Source organism: Callospermophilus lateralis, chromosome 17 (assembly GCF_048772815.1).
Source record: "Callospermophilus lateralis isolate mCalLat2 chromosome 17, mCalLat2.hap1, whole genome shotgun sequence".
NCBI lineage: Eukaryota > Metazoa > Chordata > Mammalia > Rodentia > Sciuridae > Callospermophilus > Callospermophilus lateralis.
Genome location: NC_135321.1, coordinates 72,628,702 through 72,642,009, shown reverse-complemented (window position 1 = coordinate 72,642,009; position 13,308 = coordinate 72,628,702). Strand labels below are relative to the sequence as shown.

The window sequence follows — 13,308 nt, the reverse complement described above, 5'->3', positions numbered from 1 at the left end:
GGCCCAAGGCATGTTGGGGTTGCTTCCTCCTGGGTGATTTTTTAATTTGACCAACATTGGCACCCATCTCATATATCATTCCAAGAATTTAAGAAATCATTTTAGTATTCATTAAAACGAAATGCCCAAGGCCCGCTGCCCCACCCATCTCAGGGAACGCCTTACCACGGGCTTTGCTTGCAGAGAAGTCTGTGGAATGTTGAGCATCTGAGGGGGAACATAAGGTGGCACCATCCCAGGCATTCCAAATGGATTTGGTCTGGCTGTTTCATCAATACAGGAAGAAATAATAAAACAACTGTGAACAGACTGCCATCTCCCTGGGACATCCCTGAGCCAGCCCACGGCCCATGTGTCTAACATGCCTCAGATGCTGACACCACTGGTCCCACTTCTCAGAATTCTTCATAAACTAAGGTTTAACACGCAGCTCCTGATCCACAATCTCACTGGAACCAGAAGCCCAGCAGGCAGCACAGGGACCAAGCACTTCCCCTTACACTCGGAGAGCAAGAGAAATTTTTTGTCTCAACCACTTAACAACAAATTCAATTCGCAGCTAACTAGCAAGGTTTTTTGTTTTTGTTTTTGTTTTTTTTTCTAACTGAAAGGCTTGCTTGCTTATTTATTTATTTATTTATTTATTTATTTATTTATTGGCGCTGGGGTTTGAACGCAGGGCTTTGTGCACGCAAGGCAAGCACTCTACCAACTGAGCTATAAGTTTCTAAGTATAAAAAATGTGTGGTACTAGTTGCCTGTACTTTTGTTGTTGTTTTTTTCCAAGTTGTAGATAAACACAGTACATTTATTTTTTTATTTGTTTTTATGTGGTGCTGAGGATTGAACCCACTTGCCAATCAAGAGCTCTACCACTGAGGCACAACTCCAGTCCTTGGGTTATTTTTAATTGTTAAGCAAAACCAATGTAAGTTTATATATTTTAGCATGCATCCCAGGATCAGTAATTGGGGATTTTGTTTTCTCTGAAAACCAGATTTTGTAAACGTGTTCTGATGCACAGTGGCACTTGCTATTCATTTATCTTATACTAACTTGTATTTTCAGAATTCTATATCTGGGAATAAAAAACCACATGGAAGAATGGCTGAAACACAGCAGCAGAAAACTGCGATAGACAGGCATGAAACATCCCCACCTATGGGGTCCAAGGAGAGGCGGGAGTTCAGGGCAACATCCGCCGGCAGAAGGGAAACCAGGGAGCGGATGGTGCCTCATGCCAGTTGCTGCTCAGGCTCCCTAAGGTGGCACCAGGACTGCGCTGAGGCCTAGGAGGCAGCCCCAGTGCAGCCACCTCGAAAGACCACCCAGGTAAGCACATGAGGAACGCGAGTCACGGGCCCTGCAGAGCCTGGGAACACCACCAGCCAGAGGGTCCAAGACTCACTCTACCAGGGACGCGGAGAAACAAATCCTGTGGAGAGACACAGCAGGCCCCTACTGGGCCCTCATGGCTGGGCCATGACCCCCTCTGCTTTCTTAAAAAATAGTATGAAACTAAACTCCCTGAGTTCCATTTTCCATGTTTAAGCATGGAGGGCTGATGTGAACAGCACTGGGCAAGAGGATCACGGCCCACGGCACCACGTGACCTACTGCCACGTAAAAAAACACAGGAAAATCCCCCAAGCACGGTTCACTCTCTGCAAGTGAACTCTAGTGCAAAGCTAAGAGGCTTTCTAATACTAGCATGGTGAAACCGGGACTGTGAACATTGTCCTGGACATGCTGTCCTGATCCTGTGGACCCGCGGCCTCCTGAGTGCTAAGCCCACAGAGGTCGGGAGAGAAGGGCAGACTGTTGCTCGCTTCCTTCCACCCTGATGCCCCACCAGCCTCACATACCTTACCTAGCTGGTACCTAGCTGGAGTTCCTGTCTCTAAGCTCAAGTTCTGAAATGCCACAGGCCTTTGATCTTGGCTTTCACAAAGAGAATCTTGACACAGCTTCTACCTTTGCATTCAAATACAAATAGCAGGGAACAGTGAGGCTGGCGTGTGTGTGCTCACAGAGCACACTCACACCCATGCACACAAAGCCACATCATGTGCACAATCATCTGCACACAAGAAGGTTCCTAATCAAGCAGCAAGTCCACTAATTTTCACCTGAGTATAAGGTGAAATTTGCTATGATTATCACAGTCAGATTTGGGCCAAAGAACATTGTAAAATTCAGTCAAGCTCTAATAAAGTAATTTACAACCCTGTAAAAGGTCTAGTATACAATCTCTTCTTTTTTTTTTTTTTAAAGAAAGAGTGAGAGAGATGGAGAGAGAGAGAGAGAGAGAGAGAGAGAGAGAGAGAGAGAATTTTAATATTTTTTATTTTTTAATATTTGGCGGGCACAACATCTTTGTCTGTATGTGGTGCTGAGGATCGAACCCGGGCCGCACGCATGCCAGGCGAGCGCGCTACCGCTTGAGCCACATCCCCAGCCCTAGTATACAATCTCTTATAGCTGATCTCCCACACCTAACTTAAATAATTTTTGTATGCAGTACTAAGGATAGAACCCAGAGGTGCTCCACAATTGAGTCACACCTGCAGCCCTTTTATTTATTTATTTATCTATTCATTTATTTTTGTGGTGCTGGGGATTGAACCCAGTGTCTGTCTGTCTATCTATCTATCTATTTATTTTTTATGGTGCTAGAGATGGAACCCAGGGCCTTGTGCATGCAAGGCAAGCACTCTACCTAACTATATCCCCAACCCCAGCTCTTTTTATTTTGAGACAGGGTCTCACTAAATTACTTAGGGTCTAGCTATGTTGCTGAGGCTGACCTTGGCCTCCTGAGGTCACTGGTGGCTTGTACCACCATGCAGAGCCATACCTAACATGAGAGAAATGAAAGGCTAGACTCATCAATATGCAGCAACAACTTTCAAGTGAGGATGATCATTTCTGTTTCATTCTTCTTTGGCCACTACATGCTGAAACATCCTGCAAAGCACAAACTTTCCTTAAAATAAACAAATAATATTATAGCATAAAACCAAAGATTTCCAAGGAAAAAAATATATTCTAAAATCACATTGCAATTAATGACCTCAAACAAACCTTTGTGACTCCACAGGATGAGTCACTATTCTCTCATCACATAGTCCTATAATAATTTAACTAATTTGTCTACATCCTCCTGAAAGCTGCAGAAATGCCTCATCTCCCAAGGCCTGCCTCTGTAGCCTGCAGCCTTCTTCTAAATTGGTTCTTGTTCTCCATGCCACGTGCAGCTGAGCTGAACCAGTGTCTCCCTTCTCCAGGACAAGAGCGTCTTTTTCAGAAAAGGCACTGGGCTGAGCGCAGGCAACACTGCTGGTCCCCCATTCTCTGCCTATCACTGACACGAGCTAGAGAGACAATTCTTTGTTTGTTAGAAAAGTAAGCAGACCAAAGACAGGCTAAGACAGGGGAGGGAGAGGGGAAAAAACAACAACAACACACACACACCACAGCAAGAATGTTCAATTACTATATTAAAAGTATTTTTATAACTTTAAAAGTACCTGTTAAATACTACGGACTTCCTTAGGAATGCAAGAGAAAATCAGCAGCCACAGCAGACTTCAAGGTGCCAGCTGACTTTACTCCCTGCAACACCTAAGTGTGGCTCTGGGCCCCCCTCCTCCAATGACTCATGAGACCTACACGAGCTGCCCAGCTTTTGCTCTCCGTTAAAGATAATTTTAAAAAGGAACAGTGTTAAACTAGAACCTCTACTCAGATCTGCAGGCAGCCACACTCCAGGTAGCGCACGCGGGTTCAGGAGGTGGAGGCAGGAGGATGGCGAGTTCAAAGCCAGCCTCAGGAATTCAGGGAGGTACTAAGCAACTCCGTGGGACCCTATCTCTAATAAAATACAAAATAGGGCTCAGGATGTAGCTCAGTGGTCGAGTGCCTCCAAGTTCAATCCCTGGTACCCAAAAAACAAAAATTTAAAAAAAAAAAAGATTCTTCTATTAACTTAATGTTACATTAAACAAAACAAACAATAACAAAGTAAATTTTTTAAAAAAAAAACAAAATTCTATAACTTAAGACAAGGGCTGACCCTCCAATAGAATATTTTATATTTTATTGAAAGTTTAATAAATCAATACAGGCTACCACCAACCCTAGTTTTCAATGTTTGGTTAAAAAAAAAAAAAAGCAAACATTTTCTAGTATTTTAAACATCTTTCAATGGCTATTCTTGCTGAACATCAATATTCAACAGAAATGAAGGCACGAAGTTACAGGGAGGAGACTCTCCTGTGGTCTGTCCCATTATGCTCCAGATGAAGACTTTCCAGAAAGGCAGGGATGGGGCCTGTAGTACAGCGGAGGAGAAGGGAGAGTCTGGCTGTGGCTACAAGGAGACACCTGGCTGAGAAAGCCAAGCAGGTCAAGCCCAAACCAAGACAATGACAAGGTGAGTGCCCAGAGCTGAGGATGAGCCGGACCAAGGGAGAAGGCGAAGGCCAGGATGGTCAGTTTGGAGGTCAAGTTACAATAGTTAACTTTAAAAGAACTGTGTAGCTGCCACTGACTACGCACATTTATCAGTCTGTATAATTCACACGTAACTCTGTGGACCTCCCACTGACACAGGAGTGCATGGAGTCTGAAGTGTAAAGTCAAATCCTAAGTAAGTGAGCAGGTACATTCTGTGTGGCACCTGAAAAAACTGGGAACAATATTAAAAATTGAACTAGGGAAGGCTATTTCCAGTCAGCAGGAGCGCGAGACTCCTCAAACTGGAAGCAGTGCTGTCAGCTGCGCCGACCCAGGCCTCCAAGGCAGAGGGCACCCTGGCACGTGCGGGTGCATCCTGAACGGACTGGGCTCCTTGGTCACGAGCCCCGACTTCACCGCCGCACTCTGTGCTTGCCTTTCTCTTCTGCCCAGAGAAGCAGTCTCGTGGCGCCACACTCTGCCTTCATCTGCCATGCTGATGGGCGAGCTAGGCTCCAGAGCACACGGGACGGGCCTATGGTGGCTGTGTTAGGAGGGAACAGGTGCCCCTCCCCTGCCATGGAATATACATACCAGAGCCACCATGTGTCTCTAGCCTCCTCGCGATGTGTTCCTTGTCCCCTTAGCAATTCAAACTTGCTCAAGTCTCCCCGTCATTTAAAAATCCCAACCTTTATGAAATTGATCTGAGGCACACTAGGATGCCCAGTGTTTCCCACCCCTCCCACACCTTTCAGAGGTAAAGAAGGAGAAAAACGAGATACATTTTTTCCTGGAACTCCTTTCCCCTGCCTGAGGTCTGGAAGTGGTGTGTCCCTGTGAGGCCTGACCGGGACTATTCTGTGACAACTAGCAGTGTGTGGTTTCACCCTGCCCTGCCCTGAAGCTGTTCTCAGGACATTCTGCTGCACCATTCTTCAGTCCGCCCTTCCCTAGGTCCCCCGTGTTCTTACACCTGGCCTACACTACAGTCTGAGGTGCTCCTCACCCTCTAACCACCGCCACGGCCCCACCAGCACCATGAACCACTGAAGTCCCACCCAGGACTCCTTACTCTGCATAGACACACATATTCAACTATGTGTTACCATCTCCACCTGGATCTTAGAAGGTACATTAAAACTCACATCCAAAACTGTCCCAAGTCGGCTTCTCCTTTAACAGTACCTGTCTCACAATGGATACCAATCACCTGAACTGCGCATGCCAAAATCTGGGAGCTCTCTCTCCCTGAATCTTTTCCACTAAGTTTCCACACTCAAGTTCAATGCATGCTCATTCTGGCTCCCTGTAATCTATGAAAGGTCACCTTTCCCTTTACCCCTCACCAGACTGGCCTCATTTATGGCAAGAACTCCCTGCCCCTGCCCATGCCAACTGAAGTGACCAGGATGAACCCCTGAGCATACTGTTACCCAGATTACAACTTTTAGCAAGGATATTTCCTTAGTCTGGAAAATGTGGGGAGATAATGCTAAATGTTACACAGGCAAAATGTTTAACTTTCTCCTTAAGATCAAGAGCTAAATAAGAATATTACCCATGACTACTGTCTATAAATATTGTGTCCTAAGTCACAGCTGGTTCAGAAGGAAGGAAAAGGAAGACACTGAACTACAGACAACATAACTACCCAAAGGAATTTACAAATCAATTATGAAAATTATTTAGAATTGAGCAAAGCTGTTTAATATAAAATTAATCTGTAAAAGCAGTTTGTATTCAATACACAAGCAGTTTGGAATATAATTTAAGATATAAACTAATAGTACCCCCAAATAAAATACTTAGCAATGTATCTAACAATATATAAAGGTTTACCTTTATGAAGAAAATTAAAGTTCACTAAAGACATTCAAGACAATTCAAATCAAGAGAAATATAATATTTTATTCAATATGCTAAATCAATAAAAAAATTTATTCTCTCCAAACTGATCTATGGAGTCAGCTCAACTCCATGAAAACCTACCCAAGGATCACAAAATATATACAAAAGTGAAGAGTCAAGAATAGTCTCGAGGGACTGGGGCTGCAGCTCAGTGGCAGAGCACTTGCCTACCACGTGGGAGGCACTGGGTTCGATCCTTAGCATCAAATAAAAATACATAAAATAAAATAAAGGCAGATTGCCTTTATAGTCCCCATGTCTTGCAGAAGTATTAAGTCAGATATCTATTATCACAAGGGCCAGGATGGTATAGCATGGACATAAGGATAACCAGAAATTCAACAGGGTCAGAAACAGACCCCTGTGAAGAGACTCTGCTGAGGACAGCATGGGGCAGCCTGCTCCTGAGTGGGGCTGGGGCAGCAGGTCATCCATGTGAATCCTGCTCATATCATAAGCCAAATTCAGTGCAGACAGGTTTAAGGCAAATCCACAAATAAAAATGTTTAGAAGAAAAACAAAAAGTACGTTTGTGACCTCGGACTAGACAGGCGTCCCTGCTTTACACTGTCTTTTCGTTCTTCTGCACAATAATGCACAAGCAGGAATGAAGGGATGCACAATGAGCCCTAGGCACTTGTCTCCCCTTCAGAATGCCCAGCCCGACTGCGCTTCCTCCCCCCACTACCATATGACTGGAGCAAACCTCAGGCATGGTGACTCTTTATTTACAAATACAAGAGACGAATTCTTGGTGTTTTGTTTTACAGGCGCCTTACCACTGAGCTACATCCCAGTTCACTCCTTTTTAAAAATTTTTATTTTTTTGATACAAGGTCTCACTAAGTTGCTTAGGACCTGAGTTTCTGAGGCTCTCCTCAAACTTGCAATCCTCCTGCCTCACCCTCCTGAGTTGCTGGAATTATATGCATGTGCCACAGGGCTGGCTAGGAGAGGGATTATTAACAGAGCAAACAAAAAAGAAAAAAATGCACGGTTCTGATTTTAAAACTAAGAATCTAGTGTCAAAGAATGTCATCAAGGAAGAAAAATGCAAGCCACAGCCTGGGAGGTTACACTTGCAATCTATAAAAGTGACAAAGGACTGGTATCCAACTTGTATTAAGAATTCCTATGAATCAACACAAAAAGAAAAACAACCCAACAGAAACACAGGCAATCAAGATGATCACAATTTCCAATAAGGTAACACTACACGTCCATAAACACAGCTATAGATTCTCAACTTCATTAATAATCATGGAAATGAAACAGTAACCATCCTGGACTATAATTCAACAATCACCAGATGAATAAACATGTGGAGTTAACTAGAGAGCACCCCACTTCTGGGAGAATAAACGCATTCATGCTGGGCAACAGTGCAGACATGAACAGGAAAGGCAAGTCTGCCCAGAGTGCTGTGCATGGGCACAGCAAGTCACATGCAGGAAAGCTTACAATGACACTGTCTGCGATGGCCATCAGTGGGAAACAAACAATTCTCTATCCACAGTAAAATGCATAAATAGTAACACAATGAATTTTTTTTTTTAAAAAAGAACTATGCTGAAAGAAACACAGTAATAGGAGTATTGAGCTAGAATAGTAAGTCAGAGAATACATGTTACATGATTTCATTTAATAACACAAGTGAACCTATTCAGTACCCAGGGATACAGATATGCTAAATAGATAAAAAGAATGACTAGTATGAAGTTTAGGGTACAAGGATGGGGAACACAATCAGAGCGAGCTATTAGTAGAGTTCTACTGACAAATATACTGCAGTGTGATATTACACGGTTATTTAAATCTTTAGGATTCCTTCAATGAGCTCTTGTCAGCCTAAGTAGAATGGAGGGCAATGTGTGGCCTCTGCTCTGCAGCTCTCCCCATCACCGACCATTCTTCCCTGCTTCCTGTGCTCCAAGCACGATCTTCTTCCTTTTCTTACACCATGTATTCTCACCTCAGGCTCTTTGCATGTGCATTTTCTCTGCACAGAATATACTTTTTTCCATATCTTCACCTTCCGAAACTCTTACCAAATATATAAACCTCACTTACAATATTAACCAATCAGAATTAACCCCTAATTATATTGACTCCATCGGGTTGGTCTTCCTTGACTTTCCTGTTTTCACTTAGGATTACTCTGCACCAGCTGCATACTTGTCCATAAGAGCAATAATGATGACCATCTGTTAACCACACTGGCCAACACCCACAACAGTGCTTGGCATGGAACAAACAAATCAACAAGTTTCTTCATCCATTGCCTACTTAAGCACAACTTGGTTGCTTCCAAGTTTGGGCCATTGTAAATAAAGTTCTGTTATAAACATCCAAGTGCAGGTTTTTATGTAGACGTAAGTTTTCAACTTCTTTGGATAAATGCTCAAGTGACATGCTTGCTGGATGTTACTGTTTGGATATGAGGTGTCCCCTAAAAGCTCCTGTGTTAACGTGGGAGATAAAATGTTTAGGTCATGAGAGCCATACCTAATCAGTGATCAGTCCATCTGATGGACTACAGGGTGGTAACTGTAGAGAGGTGGGGCACGGCTGGAGGAAGTGGTCATCCCAGGCGCTTCCCGGCTGCCCTGAGCTTAACAGCTTTCCTCTGCTATGCTCCTCTGCCATGATTTCTGCCTCACCAAGTCCAAAACAAACTCTTCCTCTTCCAAGCCGTTGTAGGTCACAGCAACTCAAGCTGACTAACACACTGGACCACAGAGTAGGTGTGTTTCATTGTTAAAAAAAAAAAACCGGGGCTGGGGATGTGGCTCAAGCGGTAGCGCGCCCGTCTGGTATGCGCGCGGCCCGGGTTCGATCCTCAGCACCACATACAAACAAAGATGTTGTGTCTGCCGAAAACTAAGAAATAAAATATTAAAATTCTCTCTCTCTCTCCTCACTCTCTCTTTAAAAAATAAATAAATAAATAAATAAAATTTAAAAAGATTTTAAAAAATTAAAAAAAAAAAAAAAAAAAAAATCCAACTGTCCTGTGAAGAGTCTGCACTATTTCACATTTGTACCAGCAATATTTGGTTGGCGTTGGCAAGTGTTTGTATTCGAGCCATTCTAGCAAGTGGATACTGGAAGTTCATTCATTCTTCACAAGGAAGGCCAGTTAAGGTACAGTAGCCATTTCTTTAGCCTCAGTGGGCTTGGGCTTCACCTGTGCAGTCTTAAAAGTGTACATGAGGACTCAACTATGTGCACAGAATCTACATGCACAAATCTGGGAGTCCCTAATACCTACTATTTGTTACTTTAAAAATTCTATCAGTGATTTTGAAGGCTCTGGCTTAACCAGGAAAGCAAATCTTTTGAGAACTCAACTGTGATATGTCTTATTTGTGCTTACATTCAAAGTGACTTACTGGGGAGCTACCGCAGACCAGGCTGTGACAGGACAACCACAAGCATCCCCTGGAGCCGCAGGTCTCAGCACACTATTTATGACAGTAAATGCATAAAAAATAAGTACTCGTCACATCTGTACTACTTTTTTTATTTTTATTTTTTTAAATACTTTCTTCGTTGTAGTTGGACACAATACATTTATTTATTTATTTATTTTCATGTGGTGCTGAGGATCGAACCCAGCACTTTGCACATGCTAGGCGAGTGCTCTACCGCTGAGCCACAACCCCAGCCCCTGTACTTAAAAAAAAAAAAAAAAAAAGTTGACGTCTTCGTTATTTCTGAATTTTTTTTTTTAGTTGTAGATGACATGACTTCATTATTTATTTGTTTGTTTATTTTTTATGTGGTGCTGAGGATCGAACCCAGCGTTTCACACGTGCCAGGCAAGTGCTCTACCACTGAGCTACAACCCCAACCCGTGTACTTATTCTTAAAAGTGTAAGAGTAGATTGTTTCTGGGGGTCATAAAGGCAGTATGGACACAAATACATTCTTTCCCTCATCCCATATTTGTAGCCAGGGATGGTGGTGCACATTTACAATCCCAGCTACTTAGGAGGCTAAGACAGGAGAATCACAAATTCAAAGGCGGCAGGTAAAAAGGGTAGGAGAGGCAGCTCGGTGGTGGAATACTTGCTTAGTATGGATGGGGCTCTTGAGTTCAATCCCCAGCACTGCAAGATAGACAGGATAGATAGCAGGTAGATGATGATAATAAATAGTAATAATAATAAAAATAATACATTCATTAAATTTTAAAAATACCCCCTAGCTGTAGCTGAATGGTAAAGCACTTGCCTGGCCTGCACAAGGACTGGAGTCCATCCCCAGCACTACACAAAACAAGCCACACCTACCCAGGCTGTTCCTGACAGCACTGCCGGGGGCAGGGCAAGGTGCCTCGTGCATGCCTCTGTCCTTCCTTAGACCCTCAGTAACTGTTGGGAAATCAGTGGGGGTGGGGGTGGGGGTGGGGGTGAACCCAGGGGCACTCAACCACTGAGCCACATCTCCAGTCCTGTTTTGTATTTTATTTAGAGACAGGTTCTCACTTTTGCTGAGGCTGGCTTTGAACTCATGATGCCCTTGCCTCAGCCTCCCCAACAGGAGTGCGCCACCGCACCCAGCCTGAGTTTTCTTTTCAACACTGCAAAAGGCCCACAGGTTATAAAGGAGGAAACGGAGGCTAAGTGGTGGTTTCCAAATGCCAGGATGGACAGCCAGGCCAAGGAAATTTCTTTAAATACAATGCTATGGTTTGGATGCTAGATGTCCCTGCACAAGCTGATGTGTTAGAAGCCTGATTCCCAGGGTGATGGTGTTAGGGTGGTGTGGACCTTTAACAGGTGGGGCCTGGAGGGAAAGCTTCGGTCCACTGAGGTCACTGACCTTGGAAAGGATGCAGGTGGTTCTCACATGACCCTCTTGGTGGTGATCTCTAGAGGCTGGTTATAAAAGCCTGGCCTGGCCCCACCCAGCTCGCTGGCTTCCTGTATCTGGATGTGATCACCTGCTCCCACACACGCTCCCACACTGCCATCTGCCATCACATGATGCAGCTGAGAAGGCCGTCCCCAGAAATGAGTCTCTGCAGCACCACACCCTTGCACCTATCAAACTGTGGGCTAAATACACGTCTTTTCTTCCTTTCTAGACTCCATGCTCGTTATAGGGACAAGAAGCTGAACATTACAGACAGACACCTGAGTCCCAACTGAATTCCTGATATAGCAGTTCGAGGGAGAATCTAAAATTCTAGCCAGGTTTATAAGCCTCTGACTAGAGCCAATGCACACCATTTTACGCCCCATAGATATCTAAACTGCTAGCATGATTTTCTTAAAAAGGTTTAAAAAATTCTCCACACATTGTAGTTTCTAAAATAATCAATGAAGACAGGTTCCAACAAACATGAAAATTATGCCCTCACATTGGCTGTTCAAAATTCACAGTGATTTCCTACAGAATGGCATGATGACATCCGCTGTTATAGGCATGCTCACCAAGAACCACTCACCACTGCCTGTCACTTATGAAAAACACCCCCCTCTCATCTCACTTGGGATACCAAGAAAGCAGCTCCCCAGGGAAGTAGACACCGCTTCTCCTTGTCCTGTTGTTTTCACTGGGAGGACACACTGGGAAAGGAACTAAAACCAGCAAGTGCTCTCTCCACGCTGCTGTGTCTCTAGACTGATCAGAAAAAAACTAAAAATCCATGTTTGCAGGATTCAGATTGTGTCTATGCAGCTTGGGACAAACCTGCCTTCCCAGTCTCACCTCATTTCTCTGTAGTCTCACCTCCAGCCACACAGTAGACACCCTGAGTTCCACACCATCCCACTCCCTGCCCCATGTTGTGCTGTGTCTACACCTGTTGGCTGGCCCACAGGCATGCAATTCTGATTTCTGCAACAGCCGGCACCACAATAAAAGGCTTTATACAGGGGATATACAGGGAGCTATCACCTGTACTAGCCTGCCTGAAAATACCACTCTAAAATCTCAAATTCTTTACCAATATACCCCTGTCCTTCATGAATAACTGTGTGGTTAAAGAGAAAATGTAACTGAATTCAGAGTCAAATCTATGAAACAACTTACCAAGTCATTTAATGATTAATTAAGAAAATGAAAGCACTTGGTAGAACATTTATCATTATTTGTGGTATTGGAGATCGCATCCAGAAGTTCTCCTGGCCACTGAGAATCACCCCAAACTCTTTTTATTTTGAGACAAGTTCTCACTAAGTTATCTGGATTGGTCCCTTGCAAACTTCCTCCCTCAGCCTCCCAAGATGGTGGGGCTACAGCATGTGCCACCAGCTAAATATTACATATTTTTAAATTAAGTTTTAAAACTCACCTACTTATAAAAAACATCTTCAAACTGGTTATCATTAACTCAGATCAATCCTAAATGTTAGGTGTACAGGTGTCCCTCTGTATCCCCAGAGGACTAGTTCCCCAAAGATATCCAAACCACACATTTTCCAAGTCCCTTAGGTACAATGGAATAGAATTTGCATATAACCTACACACTTCCTCCAGTGTACTTTAAATCATCTTTAAATGACTTACAGAACCTAATACAAGGTAAATACACATACACAGCTTTTGTTCTGTGCTACTTAGAGAATAATAATAAGAAAAAGCTTCTGTGTATATTCAGTACAGGTAATTTTTTTCCCCAAAATACTTTTGACCCAATTGATTCAATTTGCAGAACCTGTAGATAAGCAGAGTGACTATACTGTGTTTCTCCATAGTTACTTTTCTATTTTTCCCCTTCTGAATAAAAGTTCTACTTCTAAGTAAACTGTAATAACTGTTTAAGCTACAAATGCCACAGAGGTTGTACCATATGCTACGGTTTGGATGTAATTTGTCTCCCAAAGGTTCGTGTGCTGGAATCTTGGTCCTCAGTTTGGTGGTGTGGGAAGTGATGGAACTTTCAAGAGAGAGAACTGTAGTGGGAGGTCGTTAGTTAGGCCACCAGGG

General features: G+C 43.5%; 1 protein-coding gene across 1 annotated transcript in view; it reads right to left on the bottom strand.

The window, feature by feature from the left end:
- Positions 1-13,308, bottom strand: part of Fam120a (family with sequence similarity 120 member A) — a 103,288-nt gene that overhangs the window by 48,262 nt on the left and 41,718 nt on the right. The window contains exon 6 of the mRNA XM_076837261.2: positions 166-263. Within this exon, the coding sequence (XP_076693376.2) occupies positions 166-263 (98 nt within the window). The remainder of the gene's footprint in view (positions 1-165; positions 264-13,308) is intronic.